Source organism: Brachionichthys hirsutus, chromosome 8 (genome assembly GCF_040956055.1).
Source record: "Brachionichthys hirsutus isolate HB-005 chromosome 8, CSIRO-AGI_Bhir_v1, whole genome shotgun sequence".
Classification (NCBI taxonomy): domain Eukaryota; kingdom Metazoa; phylum Chordata; class Actinopteri; order Lophiiformes; family Brachionichthyidae; genus Brachionichthys; species Brachionichthys hirsutus.
Window position 1 is genome coordinate 4,177,432 of NC_090904.1, and position 17,555 is coordinate 4,194,986.

General features: G+C 43.5%; 1 protein-coding gene across 1 annotated transcript in view; it reads right to left on the bottom strand.

The window, feature by feature from the left end:
- tox2 (TOX high mobility group box family member 2) overlaps positions 1-17,555 on the bottom strand; it is an 81,978-nt gene that overhangs the window by 51,521 nt on the left and 12,902 nt on the right. The window contains exon 2 of the mRNA XM_068742815.1: positions 4,695-4,787. Coding sequence (XP_068598916.1) covers positions 4,695-4,787 — 93 coding nt within the window. The remainder of the gene's footprint in view (positions 1-4,694; positions 4,788-17,555) is intronic.

Sequence of the window (17,555 nt, forward strand, 5' to 3'; positions counted from 1 at the left end):
CTCTGGTTTGTAAAATAATTTGCATTTTCTCTAACATGTACTTAAACAGAAGAAAATATTGCGGTCATGGAAGAAAAGCTATGGTTAAGTTACGGTTAAGATTAGGCAACTGAACCGTGTGTTTAAAAGCGAATGTGTCTTAACCTCCAGTATATTGTGCCATTTCAACGGCCAACATCCCATCGTAGGTGTTAAATTCTCAACATTTTCGATTAGAATAATACATTCAGAGGACGGTAGAGCCTTTGCCAGAGTGCTGTGTTTCTCTCAGCGGTCTCTGAATGCTCAATAGCTCAGAGCCATTTATGGAGAATCTGGAATAAAACCTGCTCAACCTTTTCTATTCCAGGCGATATTGACGTAAATGACCTTTTCTTCTCGAATAACAATTATTGTTTCTTAATTATTGTGCAGCAGTAAAGCGTAACTCCAGCTGTTTAAGAACGTCTTTCCCAAGAAACCAATATGTGCACGAGTACAGTAATAACACACAATTTAGCACCAGCAAGGAAAAGGAATGTCTTTCAGACCCCAACATGTATTTAAATCTAAATGTAGCATCCAGCACTGTCTACTTCTGTCAATACGGCTTAGAATAATTCACTGTTCTTTCATTCGCTGCCATGCTGACTCCACATTCAGTCTCTGCCACCAGTATTCAGGCAGAATTTTTTATTACCAATCTAATTGCACATTCCACCCTGACAAGAGCTCATTAAACCTTAATTATACACATGTTGTTTTCTACAAACATCTCCATTTGGGCCTCTCTGCCTTGTAATTGTTCAGCAGGGACAACCAGTTGGGATTTTGCAGCTTGAGAGTGGATAAGTGAGATGTGAGAAAGAGAAAGGGAGGTAAAGGGAATGCAAAAGAGAGAGAGAGAGAGGGAGTAGTGTCTGGAAGTAGGTCATGGCTCTCTATAAACAAGGCATGGTTTCTAAAATAATATACCTATCCAGTGGAAGTAATGCCAAACAACGGAGCGAATGTGGGACTCATGTAATATTTACAGAGCACTAATACATAGATGGCAGGTCTTTTTCTCCGTACCCCCCCACCCCCACCCAATGCAAAACCCTGGGTTTTTTTTTTCTTTTTTAGCATTTGAATTTCAGAGAAAGTCAACTACATTGATATATCTGGTGGGGGGGTAAAGATTACTCTGTTCTTTCTGCATGTCTGTTCTCTCTTTCTCTCTATATTTTTCAGTTGCTCCCTCCACCCTGGTTTCATCTGCACCCATTTGTTAGGATTCAGTGAAGTGGGCCTTAATCCAGACTCACATGACAGGCAGAGTTCACACCGATCCGTCCATCCTCATCGTCATGGGGTTCACCTGCTCTGGGATCTCGATCGGCCCTGATGTTGGGTCTAGATTATCTGGCGGCGTCAGGAGTTTACAGAACCGGTCCTATGCACCCTGATGGGTATCAGGGTGCATCCCTGATACCCATCCAGAGGCAGAAAATAAGGAGCGTGGCATCTCGCCACTTCTATTTCCCAATATAAAAACTATCAAGGCAAGGATTTTATGCTTTCTCTTCTTTTTGTTTTTTTCAGAGGCCATTTGCTCTGTTTACTTTTCAGATGGTTAAAAATGTCCCATTCTTAGCACAATGACAGCGGAGGATCACTCTGTTCTCACCAACATCAAACGCGCTCGCTGTACAGCCTGATGTGAGCCGTGTCAAGATAAACAAACATGACATATTAAACGGGAAAATGAGTCGCTCTTATTATCCCACCAAAATAAATGTGGAAAACACTAATTATAACAACCTGTACCTGATGCGGACTGATTCACCCCTGTTGTCTGTGTATGCATGTGCAGTGTGTGTGAGAGTGTGTGTGTTTCTCACATTCCTCTCCTGCAGCTGCCTTAATAGGGAGACTCTTAGATATTCGCTACAGAATTGTGCTCATGAAATATTAATATCACACCAAAATATGGAAGCTAGAGCCCCCACTCCATCACTCACTCCCCACATAATTGACTATGCAAGACTCCAAATCAGAGAGAGAGAGAAAGAGAGAGAGAGTGGGAGGAGAGACTTCTGAAATGATCCTGTCATCTCTGCTGCAGACTCTGAACCTTCACCCTATGTATCACTGTCAAGGCAGCGGAGCTAAAACAACAACAACAACAACAATGGTAGCTAAAATGGTTTGACTTTTGCAAAGAACAAAACTGATGCTTATCCAAGCAGAGCTAAAACAAGCCTCCACTGGAGCAGCTTCAAGAGTCGCTGTACATCAACTTAAACTCTAATTGTAGTTCCTGGTTTCATTTCAATTCATATAGTCCCATCCTATCATTTAAATAACAATAAAACGTGACCACAGGACACAGTACATGCATATATATCTGCATGTAGAATACATTTACCCATGGAACGCTTTGCAAACTGCGCAGCTGCTCTGTTTAAAACCGCAGCAAATTATGGTGGGTATATGAATCGAATGTGCCAAGCTGCCAGGGTGGTACTGGAAAATAAAGAGTCCATGAAGTTCATACACAAGACATTTGAGGAACACACAGTGTTTGCACGATATGATGCTTTGTTAAGGCTCGAAACGCGACCTTCTGATAAGTGGACAATCAGCTTACGACCTACGTCACATAAAAAAAGGTGTATGGAGTTCCATCTTTTTTAACTTCCACTAATTTCTACCCAAAAAACAGCTTGGCGGAATGAATAACAACCGTGGTCAAAGGTTTCATACACTTCCTGTAGTTTCTGTTAGCAATTTCCAACTACTTCAGGGACTGGAGCAACATTTTGCCAGATGAATGTCTGTGTTGTGTCTAGTTTACTTTAGTTAAGGTTTGGGGACTGCTGCTATTGAGATGGTTTTGTTTTTTTAAAGGGTGTCTTGGTTTTATGGTTAGAGTTCTGCTGAAAAGTGTGAGCATGAAGGAATGATGATGTGAATGCCCCCCCCACACACACGCACAATTTCTGTCATGCATTCTGCATCAAGCATCGCAAAAAAAACTGTTGACATATGTATCCATAATTGCTGTTGAAAGAAAGTAAAGAAAAAGGTTGCGGGGGCAAAGATGGTGGATGGGGGGGGGGGGGGCAGCGCACCTTGACAGGAAACGTGGAGGTTGGAGGTTAGTTTGACACAGAGAAAAGCGGTGGTGATGGTCGGGAGGAGAGGAGGGGTGGAGTGCCAAACCACACCTTTGACTGAACTGAGGATGGCGAGTTGTGGTGAAGATACAGATCAGGGAAAAATGAAAGGCGTGTGCAAGGGGAGGATGGGGTGAGTCGAGCTAGGGGTGAGGATCGGGGGGGGGTGGACATGTTGCACTAAGACACTCGCTCTCATTGCAGCACCTGATGGAAAAACGTCTGGTTTCCTCCATGTTCAGCGGTTTGTGTTTTCCTTCATTCCATGCAGCCTGTAGCTGCAGTCTGCTAGCATACCGTTGCTACACATATAGGTAACGCGTCTCCTTTTGGACCAAATGCAGTCATTGATGAATACTGACTAATGTGAGAGCAGCAGACTTTAAAGTTGCAAAGTTTGAAACTGTCCATCCATCATTTTACCAGCTTGTAAACCCCGAGTTAGATGCAGATTTTAATTTGTGCAACAGAGGATCAGATGAAAGTGGGTGTACATCTCGTGCATGTACTGACAGGGAACTCGTTCTCATGATTTGTAAGTGGGTCGCTGCACAGAGCAGCAATGAACAACATTCACGAGAGATAACGTATGATTCCAGGATGGCTTTCTCAGAAATGCTTTGTTAGCACCCCTCCCCTTGATAAATGATTGAGGACATATGGCCTGAGACATCAATACAATCTCAGTTGTAATTAAAAAAAAGGTGCGCACCAACAATATTACGCAGCTCTCGCTCTCTCTTTCTCTCTCTCTCCACCTCTCATTGAGCCCCGGAGCAGCAAAGAGATAATTCGGAAAAGCACTCGCATGGCATGAAACATGAAAAAAAAGGAGACACATGAAATTAAATTATCTCCTTTCGCTCTATTGTTCTTTCATTTTCTCCCCTTTGTTACATAAAGGGCTGAGCAAGCAAGATTCTAATTATGATTTTCACAAACACTACGTTCATATTTTTTATTTCAATAAATGAAAGGTGGCACAAACACAAGTAGATCTTCTGCTCTGGCACTTTGTCAAAGTCAAAGTGCTGGAGCAGTAATCTTCAATAACCGTAATCAATGTTTTTCCTCCTCCCAGCGTTTCGTCCGCACGATTAATCATGTAATGAAGCAGTTCAATTGAGACTTTGAGGCCCTGACTCAGACCAAAGGTGCCGAAATACAGGCATTTGTGACCCTTAAATGGGTCAGAGCCGTGACCACTGCGTCCAGAAAGTCATTGCATTTGTTTGTACTGTGAGAACACACATGCAGCAGGGAGACGCTTCAATGACAAGCTACTGGGCAGATACCACACAAACCACAAGTCAGATGGGGCCTTTATTTGGAGCCGTGTGGTTGCCGCTGATGTTTTTTTTTTTTTTGGAGGGGGCGCTGATCAGGTCTATCAGAGGGAGCCTGGCGAGGAAGATGTCCGCATGTCTGAAGATCTGGGGTGGCCATAATTCCAGCCCAGTTGTTGACTCTTGCTTTCGGTCATGGGATCGAACCCTTTCAGAGATCAAGGGATGCTTGAGCTGGGGGGGGCGGGCTAAGGAAGAGGAGTCTTACCCCAGTAGAGGGCAGTCTCTTGCCATCCGGGTTTGGGCGCATGGGCAGGGAACTGTAGAGCCTCACACCTCTGTCTGCAGCACCGTATCTGCTCTGGAGGAGGAGAGAGATATGAAAGCGTTTTTGTTTTTTACACATAATTTAACATGACAGATATCAATGCATTAATGCAAACAATTAAATGTGTTTCAAGTTTGGTTTCCAAGGTGCCAAAGTTGTATTTTCTCATCTGCAGTGCCGGAATCAAACATACCATAATTCTTTTGCAAGTGTTAAGAGTTTCGCAGATTACTGTCAAGTTTGAAAGGCGGCGCACCGGCTGCCATGTTTGAGTCACATCACCGTGCAGACACAATAAGTGGATCAGGTCGGCGCTAATGGGGCTAAGCTTCTGTAGTCGGGGTTCCCATGCTCTGCTCCGCTGTACTCCTCTGACTCCATGTGTTACACGGCTAATAATTAGAGCGCAGTGGGTTCGACGCCTGCCGGCTGGTTTCCTGCGCTTCTCTGTGTGGCTTCCTGCACGGCACGAGCTGAAAGCGTGATGGCACGAGCCCTCAATAGCTGGGAAGCTAATGATTCACAACAAGCGACGCCTGCCAGGGAGCGATGGTGCAGCTCAGTGGGGTTCACACCGTGGCCTTCAACCACAGCGGGGGGGTTCATCCCAGGATTCACTCCAAATCGCACTGCCTCCCTTTATCTCCCTCCCCACTTCACGCTCATCTCACCGCACCTCTGTGATTCCTTGATATACTGTCGATCTTGCACTAATGTCTCTATTCGCCAGCAGCACGCTGTTCCTGTCCTCCTATTAATTGACTGCTAAGTGATGGAATTATCAAATCCATTTTCATTGACATTAGAATGTCTACTTTAACTGCGTTGTGTTTGCTGCTTAATGCCTTAATGAGGATGAGGAGGTAGATCATATAGGGGGGGAGGATACAATCACATTAGCGATTTCTCGCCTTTCATTTTGCTTGCTTTCTACAGTCTCCTCCTCTTTATCATCACCTCATCAACACATGCATTCAAAGCAATGGTGCGCACACACACACACGCAGCCTAGAGACACATCGAATCAATGCGATGCAAATACATCGATGGGCAGGGCCTCAGGCTGCGATGTAGTTAGAGTATTTGAATATATTTAAAAGGTCCAAAGTTTTACTGGACGTCACAGTTTGCAGGCAAACACATCCAACACCCATGAGCAAAGTCAGCTTTACAATGGAACGCCATACACCTTTTCTAGACTGTTTAAAGGCCTGAGTAATTGGTAATTACCACCAACCCACAGGCAATGCATGCCAGACGTGCAGCGTGTAACACACTATGCATCAAACTTTAAATTTAAAGGCTGAAACTTGTGATTTATACCCTGTAATTATTGTTCTGTGCAGAACAGAAAGCTGGTCTGCTGGTGCATATCAATCGCAGGGTACACACTGCTGGCTCCGCCCCCTGCGGCTCGGTACCTGCTGCTTAACGTTTTGATTTCCTGTGCTCATTATGAAGGGTGAAATCAGACGAGAAAACTCGTCTTCATGTCATGATTACACTGCAATATTAAAGAGAACGCTCCTCTTCAACTTTGCTGCAAGTTCCCCAAAGCCAAGCAGAAATCCACAGAAACCTCCAGGATCTGTGACATGCTTTTTTTGTAAAAATGTGAATTTACAGTTTCCAGACAATGCGTGTGTATATTTAGGCTATGTATGCACATATCCCTAACATCCAAGCGTGCGATTCCAGGTCACTGGAATCAAACACGGTGTTTGATTTAGCCAGACATTTCTTCTTTCTTTTCTTTTTTTTACAGTGGAGACTTTTTTTCTTCTGTGGCTTGTTAGGTAGTTTGCCAGCATCGCAGCTAAATGAATGCCTCGCGGAATCGCTGCGTTAGCCAGGGAAGAAGCCGGAGTAAGTGAATGTTTGATATTTCTCCAGTGTGCCAGGCTAATCTGGCCCTGTGGCATGCCATTACGGGGCTAATAACAGCTGTCTGCGGCCTGGAGGGGACGCAAGCAGTCCTGGCTGCTCTAACCGGCCCTGACAGACTCATTAGGAATGTTGGCACCCAGAACCAGCAACAGCCAAACTCTTCACGTTTCCCTTGCTGGCTCCCAACAGTTTGCAAGTGCATCAAGCATTGTTCTCTACACTTCTTTGACAAGTCCCTTTTGTTTTCTGGCCCTCTCTTCACCCCGGCAACCTCGATTTCACTTTCAGGCTGGTTTTGGATTTCTAAGTTATTTCTACCAAACCAGATGCCACCAGACATTCGCCATCCTGACTTTCACTCCATGCCTAGTCCAACCACTTATTCTTTTTTTTTTTTAATCCAGCACACCCACACAGTAGTTCTCGCCAAGGATTGCAGAAGGCAGAGTTCACTTGTTTGCTCACTCTACTCCAATCCTCTCTGTGAAAACTGAAGGTAACTACATAAAGCCCTAAATATATATAGATCACTGTGCAGCTCACACTTCAGTTTCTGACAAACTTTGGTGTGCAGCCACAGGAAGATGCTGCACCACACCAGGAAGAGCCTGGCATCCTCTGCAGCTGCAGTATATCAGCTACGGTAGCCGAGCCCTGTTTGAGAACAAGGGGGGACTTCCCCAGGCAGACGGCAAAAGCAAACACCGTCCTGTCTCCTGACGGGGTCGACCCAATCGCTACAAGCAACGCAGGGAGACAAAAGAAATGATGGTTCTGGGTGAAGAATCATTAACGATGGAGGGAGGGACGCATTTGTTTTGGTTGTCTGTTTGCTTTTTTACACGACGCCTGTGACAGTGTCTCACAAATCTTTCAAGCTGTTCCTACAAGCCCAATAGACTTGATTCATCACAGAGATCTATCATGAACTGGATGACAGAGAATCGCCCCTGACAACTGATTTTGATGAAACTTGGTGGGGTGGGGGGGATGGATCTAGGATCTTTTTTTTAATTATGGTTACATGTCTGTGGTTTGGACTTTGGATCAGGAATGATTGAATGAAAGGGGGCAGTTATCTCTCTATATTTTATAATGCATAAACAGGTCTTCATTCTACTCAATATGCAAAAACAATCCAATATTTGTCAAACCATATTATGTAATATTCATCAATTTAATAATTCTCAAAGCAGCAGCCTGCAGCACAGTGGACGCTGTGATGCCCCCACTCATTAGGAAATCAGCACTGGCTTTGTCCTTTTATAGGTGGGGTGGTGGGGCACTGTCAAGCCATGAGCACAGCTGTGGGGGTATAGTTACCTGTAACGTTAGCTGCTCCGTCTTATATTATTTACGCAGATCTGGACTTAATGGAACACATGTGTGTCTGCAGCCAACATTCTTCCCAGATTAGCCAAAAGGCCTGCACCCGAAAAGAGGAATGCAAGGTCCAGACCGGCTTATGGAGAAACCCTATCGCTCATCTATGGTATACAGAGATGAATGCACGCAACACACTCGTGCACGTACGATGGACTCTGGAGATTCTGTATGTATGGACACTGATGTCAGATGATCAGTAATACAAAACATCACACTCGTTCCAAATAGTCATGGAGACCCTGCATTGTTCAATCCTGCTCCCTTTGGTGCTACTGGTCCAGATGGTTTAACCGGTGAAATATTGTCCTGCCGGTTGTGTTGCATAAACACATTACATCATATTACCCCGATTTCTAGCTGCGGTTGTCAAACAGTCACTAACGGAGCATGAATCACCTTTCAGTGGTTTTATAGACTTTATTCTGAAACAAAACCAACTTTGGTTTATACATTGCATCAATATGAATCACGTTCCATCATAGGTTAAGTGTGCAGTGTGATGATTTTTTTTTTTATATATAGTGATTCAAATTGTATTTTTACTGAGGTTCATGTCTGACACTTTTTAGGTTTTACATTTGGAGTTAAGCTGATCTGCTATTTCTTTTTGAAAAGGTCTGCAATCACAGCATCATTTTAACCGGTAACAACATGTAACGTTAATAATTATCCACAGGACGGAATGAGCCCAGTCCAATACTGACATTAAGTTTAAAGGAGGAGTCTAACTATACAATACACCAGAAGCAACTTCCATAACCCACGGCTACATGTTTGGGTGTGGAAATGCGGTCAGTCTATTATTAATAGCGTACTTGTGTAATCTAGTAGATCAATACAAAGCATTGATTACTGGGGGGGTGGAAGCTACAGAGCTGAACTGCAAAAAGCATGTGGTATTGATGGATTGTGTACCTCCCATATACCGGTACATGTAGTCATTTTATTGACATATATTCATAAGGCAGTGTGTTGTTTGCATGTCATTTCCTTTATCTCCAAATATGAGTGGGAAAAATGCACGAGTTGTGCGTGCGTGTGTGCGTGCATGTGTATGTGTGTGTAAGACCTGTCAACAAAGGGCTAAGCAGCTGGACCGTAACCAGGACTAGAGCCCAGGGGCTACTGTACCTGCCTGCGGCCGCTGCTGACACTGAAGCTTCTGATCACACCGCTGGGAATCAACACCAGCGTTTGAGCTGTGGCTATTTATAGCTGACCACAGCCTTAACAGTAGCTCTTTAGTGTAAACTGGTTTGTAAGGTGGAAATATATAGATGCCTCAGCAATAGAATTTTCATCTGTTTTCATTACGAGCACCGTCTTTCCAGGCTTCTCCTTTTTCTCCGTGAGCTTTTGTTGTAGCGCCGGTCAGCACAGATTACTTGAACACAGCACAGCATAAGAGCTGCAACTTCCCGTTTTTAATCCATAAGTAGGCCTACATGTTTATCTTTCTCATAGTTCCATTTCTCGTTCCCCTCAGCTCAGGCTTCAAACACTGAATTGCAGTAAAATGAATGTTCGAGATCACGTTCCTTTGACTGTGGTAGCTTTTCAGACCAGTCACCTATTGCACCTATTGTCTAAACCTTATTGACATTGTACTGCCTATTTACCTGGACTCTAACCTTCACCTTTACCACTGTGTTGATGCTAAAGGTGCTGAGCATGAAATAAACTTGCAGACGGTCGTGGCGTCAGCTAGCTGTGACCCCTGGAAGAATAACTGCAGGTCAATTTGTCCAATTTATAGTGAAATTGGAGGCGATGTATGTGCATTGAAGTTCATAATCCCAACGTCTTCCTTGACCTTTTACGACACCATGCGGCTCTCCTTCCTCTTCATCCCTCTCGCCCTCTCCGAATTTCATGCAGCTACAGAGGCTGTGGACAGAAAACCTATCCTCTGCGTACTGATACAATCATTTAGAAGCTGGCTGCATGATTTCAATTAAACAGATTCAACAGAGCCATTTAAAACTGCCCCAATGCGTCAATGCAAGGTACAGGTGGCTGCATGGACTGTCGGGCGGATTTAATTCTGAAAATGGAAATAAAGATGGAGCTGGAAAAACTGTGCAGACTGACAGGAGTCCAAATTTTCAGTCAGTGATCAAACAGTTAATTATATGCATGAAAAGCAGCTTTAAAATGAAAAGGCTGTATCTGTGCACCAAGGATAGAAGGTCTGGTGGAAATGTTTGGTTTTCTGACAAACACATCTTCTCTTCTCTTTTTTTTTTTTATCAGACTCGATACAAATGTGAGGAAGATGCAGCACATTAATAAAGTGCTGCTGCTGGCCTTGCTCTGTCTGAGAGGGCGAGCACAGAAACGTAATTTTCGTTTGTTTTTTCTTTTCTTTTTTCAGAAGCCCTCATTTTTTTTATGAGGTGGTTTCCTGAAGGCAAAACAACACGATGTTACAACAACACAATGTAAAGCCAACAACTGACAAGCAGAGCCAGCACCTCGACTGTGCGCCGGCCGCAACTCGTGTGTTACAGGCAGAAAACAGATGGCGGGGAGACGACTCAGCTAATAAAAAGCAGGGGACTTTCTCCTTTCTTTTCTTTTTCAGAGGGAGGTGCACACAAAGGCTAGATTATTTTAATGCAGACGGGAGCTGAGCGGGATAATTTCTGAACAAATTGGGATTGCTGTGCAGAGCAGAAACTCCTGAATATCAGTTTGCATTTGTCAACTGCTTTAAAATCAAAATCTGATTCATCTAACATGAGAGCAAAAATAACACCGTCTGCATTTTTTTTTTTTTTTTTACTAATACCGAATATTCTGATAATGAGGGAAGAAAAAGAACCAAACAAAAAATATTTGTTGAGTAGTAACAGAAGTTGAATGGACAAATTCTGATGATGACAAAATCAAATGATGAGCAGTTTCAAAAAGGCATAGGCATTTGTATCACTGCTTCCCTTTGCTTTTTAGGATTATAAAATAACACATTAAAATCGGAGTAATCTCTTAGCTGCATTACTTTGCATTATTCTAAAGTGCAGAAACTGAGAAGTGTTGATAAATGAAAAGAGGAATGCTTTTACACTAGGAGCAAGCTTAGGTCTTCTTGTGCAATGAGTCATATTTAGACGCGCAATCACACATCGAAAGGAGAGAGGGAGGAAGAGAGGGAAAGAAGAAGGGAGATGAGAAAAAGACAAGGCTAGATCGCGAGCGACAGAGGAAGCCAGAAGAGAGAAAGATGGAGTGACAGAGGGAGAGAGTGAGCTGAGAGCTGATATGCTGACTCCGGCCCGCTGATTTGGTTTCAGAGAGCATTGTTACGCTGCTTTGAATTAATGCCTCCCAAAGAGTCCAATTGTGATTCTTCGGCTGTGCTGACAGAATATTTGACAGCCTGGGGTGAGCTGCTGAGCTCAGCTGAATCCGCTGTGTGTGTGTGTGTGTGTGTGTGTGTGTAGGTGTGCGGGTGTGTGTGTGTGTGTGTGTGAATGTATGGCTGACACTCGGCACATTCATACACCTACACATGTTCAGAGATGTGTGGATGTGCAAAACATTCCAAACGCCCACATGGGTGTGTACAGAATTTCATTCACACACACACAAACACACACATATATACATGGACAGCATTTAATGCCAGGACTAGAATGAACACATACATTAGATCCTAAATGACTAACTAAGACCTAACATGCACACACACACACACAACCTCACTATGTAGGTAGATCTATTCACTCACGATGAGACATTCACAAGAAGAAAAGCGCAGGCATGACAAAAACAATTATCGATTTAGCTGCAGCAATACTGGTCGAGTTCCTGGAAAAGCTACTCTGATCAGTCACATTAAAACGGAAAACAATCTTAAAGTGAGTTTTGCTTCTCATTAATCGCTCCTTAATGCACACAAATGTAAATTGGTGATAATTAAGGTGCATGTGTGTAATAATGATCATGCACATGATAACGGTGATAATCATCTAAGGCTCTCTTTATTTGTGTGGCGTCTCATTATGGCCTCATGCTGCAGAGCTCGGTAATGATGTGGAGCCCGAACCACAGAGCATCTCTTATTCGCCAGTCATTCTGCTTCTTTGCACAATAAAGGCTATGAAGAAGAAGCTTCAGGTTAAATCAGACACCCTGGAGGTGAAATCCATGGTGGAATACGACTTGAAGAATTGTCCTTCAAGAAAGAAAGAGACTTGGAAATGTCTTGTATATTATAAATCAACATAATAAAACTAAGAGGCCTCGTCGCTGAAAACGCAACTAAATAATCATCAGCAAAATATTCAGTCAGCTCTGAAAGGAAAATCCTGAAACTGAAGTTCAAAGAATTTGTTGAGTATAAAAGTAGTTCAAAAAGCAGAAAAGCAATCAGCAACTCTTTTGTAAATTGATAATCACTTTAGTCAGTCTTTTAAAAAAACGTCAAACATTTACGTGTAAATTACTACTTTTTCCAGAGTAATGTATTTGCTTTCATTCTTTTTCTGTTGATTGAAAACAATATTTGGAAATGGCCTTGGCCATCTGAAATTGTGGTTTTCAGTATTGTCTTCTATTTCACAGGCACAACAATTAATCACACATTCGGGAAGTAATTACAACATTGATCATGATAATTAGTTATGATTTGCAGCTCTAGTTGAAGTGACTGTATCATTTTATCATCAGACAACTTGCCCTCAAGCACGTAGGAGTATTGAAACTTGACTATTTGACCCAAACTTCCAAGAATCAACTCTAACACATCAAGCAAGGAAAAAAATTATAAATAGATAAATATCGAGATTGAAAAAAGAACAATCCCCCCCACACTGAAGCGCTGAAGCTGGCTACCGGTCTGGTGGCTCGCCACGGTGACTTGCTGGAGCAGAAGACAAGTCAAAGGTAGATATTTACATTTCAGACGTTTCCTTTTTCCCGGTGCGACACCGCCGCTCTGATTATTTGCTCAGGAGCGTCACAACCAGTTTATTATAAATGCGATTGCATGGCTTTTGAGTGTCCATCACTCTTTCGCAGAGGTTTCCATAGTGACGGCATCATAAATCTGACTAAGAACAAGAGAAAACTTTTATGGGAATCCTTTTCTGGGAAAGTTCAGAAGCCACTGCCCCACTGCCTTATTAAAATTAATTGGAGAAAGGAGAGAAGAAACAATGGGAAGAACGGGATCCTGGAAATTCAGACAAACTCAAGACAATAATGGCAATGGAGGTGTTGATTTCATGGATTGATAATTACTCTCTTGTCACCCTCTCCTTCCCTCATTCCCATTTCTCTCCTTCCCTTCCCTTCCCTTCCACTCCCCCCCCCACCTCCTTTACATCTTACTCTCCATCTCAAGTGCCGTGGCTCACCCTAATTAGAAATTCCCCCTCCGACCGGCTAAAATTGAATTGCCCACCATTTGCATAATGATAGCTCAGTGGACTGACGACCGATTTACCGGCAGATGAAATGTAGCAATCACTTACGAGAGTGACCGTGAGGGAGTTTGGCAGTATAAGAAGAGGAAGCATGGGGGGAGAAATAAAGGTGGAATGGGATCACAAAGACAGAGCGAGGTTAAGGAACACAGAGAGAAATCTGACAGGTATTTCGGTTATTGTCCCATGCAGCGGTGTCGCCGGAGGGGAGGCTCTGTCCTCGATAAGAGGGACCACACACAACGAGGACACGTAAGGACGCACATGTAACACCGTTTCTTCTTGTCCATGCAAGCGCATTTCGACTCTAATTAGCATAGCAGTCACAAACCCTTAACTCTTAAATCTTTACCTTCCCGGCTTTGTGTTAGTTTGACTCTCTCTCAGGCCACTAAACATGGCAGATGACATAAAACGGATATAAGGCGTGATCTTTTTTATTTCACAGTAGCTTGTAGTCAGAATGCTGTCAATTCATTCAGCTCAGCAAGGAAGCAAACGACAAAAGATGTGCAGGCTGCTCAACTTCTCTTAATCCTTTAACAAACTGAGGGACATAAGGTGGGCCATTAGAACCAAGGATCGTGTCTGGTCCTGCTCTCGGAGGAGGAATAAAATCATAAAATGAATGCCTCTGTTGTTGGAGCGAATCTATTTTCAGCCTCTTGAGTAGATGTTTGGCACGTTCGACTCTGTCCCTGCACAAGATCAACACCGGGCGCTCCCGAGAAGCAAACAGTTCGTAAAGAAGAGGACGGCCTGCTAACTGTGCAGCTGCCTGAGAACCATTCCAACAACTGCCCCCCCCCCCCCCCCCCCCGCCACGTACAGACGAGTGTGATTAACAATGTGGAAATCATATTCTTTCCTGACATTGATCTTCCATTAGGCCTGGAAAATCTGATTTTTAAAAAGAAAAAAAAAGAACAAATATTGATGCATCTCGTCTCTGCGACGTCACGCAGCTTTGGATGGAATCGAATAAAGCTTCGCTGTCACTGTGATGTGGTAAAACGACACCAAGTTAAATCTCCTAAAAAAGATATAGCATGTTCAATGGCGAGAGAGGACAGAGAGAGGACAGAGGTGAATGGTGGGCGGCTCGTATTGTTTCTAGTGGTCAGACTGCGAGGTTGGAAGCGCTGCCTGGAGTCTGATAAGGCCACTGTTTATTGTCCGACTTCCACTCTTTAACCTGAGGGAACCTCACACACACGGTACTTTCCACCCCTGAGCCATTACCTCAATGTGTGTGTGTGTGTTTTGTTCAGTGAGCAATCTTTGGTTTCCATCAAAAGTTTTAACCTAATTAAAAAGTTCTATCAATGCTCAATGACTGATAAGTCACCAGGAAAAAAAAAGAAAAAACGCGTTTATAGTCGGTGCTCAAATCATTCATTCAATTCTTCAATCTCCTCTTCCTCTGTCCATCGCCACATTAAGTGATCGGTGATCACATGTCACTAGTTAAAGTCAGGTGGCCCAGACAGGAGGAAGTTAAGTCCCTTATCTCTGCTCCCCAGAAGAAATTCCTACTAGAGGCCTTGTGCTGCTGGTTTCCTGCCTTCTTGCCCAATGCCCTATTTTTACTCATCAGGGCTCAAGAATACCAGGGGCAGCTTTTTCCTTGTCACTAACATATTTCCTGCCATTCTCACTCTGACATTTCTCCACACAACACGCTCCACTCAAATACCCCCCCCCCCCCCCCCTCTTTATGGGGCACAACCTTTCAGTTGGGGCCGTTCATATTCAAATGTACAACGCCGACCACGGAGCCGCGCTGCGAGGTCAACCGCCGTTCCGGGTGGCCTTTTTTTGGTGTGTTCACAGGTTTTAAACATCAAAGTGTTAATTTGAAATATTTCTGCAACAATCGGGTCCGTTTTGTGCTTTGATATGGCTCGTCCACAAAACCTTCAACAGTGAAGATTATTTACTGTGATTTGCCTTAAATCTAAAAATGTATTTCTTTGATTTCAACAATAAAAAAAACCCCACTAAACTAAAATAGCACGGCTGTTCGTTTTCACATTCTCTGTATTTCTTTGTCAAATGTCTCCGGGGGGGGCTTGAATGATCAGTTTCTGCTTGTCAATAATCCACGTTTCAAGCGCATGGAAACACAGAAACACAGTGGAAATTCGTTCAAACTGATTTGCCGCTGAAAAGGTTTTTGGTGCAATGACTATATTTTCCATTTTACAAAATAAGATAAGACGTTTGGACATATCAGTGGAAACTCTAAACATTGAAGGGGTATTTCCGTCGCAGCTCATGACCGAGAGTAACACGGCGGCACTGCTCGAAGGCGCGCTGTCAGCTTAAAGCGACATAAAGAGCATCGTTTCCCTTTCTCGAGCAGCAGAAGTTTACGTTATATCATTATTGTTACGGACATGTGAGAGACTTTTGGGCGGCTGGCTTCTATTTCACTTAAAAAGTTGGCTACTCTGGCTAACATTGATGCTCATTAGACCTTACATTTTGTCAGAATCAGTTCATTACCATTGTCAATGAGGGTTCACAGATGAGGAATCATTCCCGGTGAATTATTGCAACATGTAACAGTAATGGCTAAGATACAAAAAACATACATTCAGTACAGAACACATCACAAGACAGCAGCATCAGGAGCGGATACACGGACGTATATTAGCAGCAGTAAAACTGATTGTGGCAACAAACACACACACACACACACCTGTTGTGTTTGTCCTACACTATGCAAACAAGAAGGTTCAGCTATGCTTTGCTGGATTTTATGTGTCCAGTTTTGCACCAAATGGAAGCTCCGTAACTCTTTTGGGGCACGTTCATTACAGAAACAAGGAAATACAGATTAACTGGATCGTTGCTGTCATCATCATCATCATCTACTACTTTAGCTACACTGTTCTATTCTGATTTGTGGAAAGAGTTGCTCGTCAAGACCTTGGGTTTTCGACTCGACTGTTCTGTAGCATTTCCGAGCCAGCCTGAGCGACAAGGTGAATTTGAATGCGCTTCAGGCACAACCCTCAGAAGTCCCTACTACAGAATGTGCAGTTAGAGGATTCAAAGAGGCCTGAGGAGGAGAATGAAAGGCAGTCGAATGGCTGTCTGGGGAGACTTGATATCAGTGACTCGCTTTTTCAGGGCAGCTTTCATCCTATTCATGCACCAATACGGTCTAATGCAGGTGGGTCGATGCTGTTTAAAAAACACTAATGGCAAACAGAGAAAGCCCACTAGCGTGTTTCTTTTTCACCAAAGCCCAATCACTCCTTTACTATAAATGGAATGCAACTTTCCGATGAGAAAATCCGTACATCTATAGGATAAAAAAAGGTGCATGTTCTACTACTTCTGAAGATTAGATGTGCTTGGTAGTAAATATTCCCTACGTCGTGGACACCTGTGCTCAAATTACAGCCTTTTGTAGTGCATGCTTTTTGTCCCTTTTATTGGGTACATTGATGAATATCAATATTATTTCCATGTAGGAGGTAATGGTATTGAATAGTTGCCAAGCTGCTGGAAGGGGAGCCTGCTCAGCTGACTGAAAGAGCCCTTCTCCATTCTATCTATCCATCAGGATGCATTTGTGCATGCGACTGTGTGTGTGAATGCAACCCTGTTGGTGCATGTGTGCAAATGTGTGTTTCATTTTGATGGGGAGCAGAATGAGCCAAAGCCTTACTGCACCACTAAGTCATGTGACAAAAAGGTTCAGGTGTTGCAGGCAAATACAGCCGGATGGAGAGACTGTAATCAAACCATAAATCAGAAATCATTGAACTGCCACCCTCCAGCCCCCCCCTCCCTCTCTTTTTGTTGCCACCCTCCCATGGCTCGGCTGCAGAGCTTCCGTGCATGGCGTGTTATGTTACATATAAGCATGCATGCATGTGCTGCACAGGAAGAGATGGATCATGCATCTTCCTTACAGCCGAGGTCTGCATCACCGTATCATGCAGAGAATAAAAATGCAAAGCAGAACCCGGAGTTCTGTCAACAAGCTCTAGTGAGAAAGTATTGCTGCATTTGAGGTGCAGTAAAAAACAAACATTAAATTGAAAGTCCGATGTGTGGATTTTCCTGCGTTTCCCTCGACTAC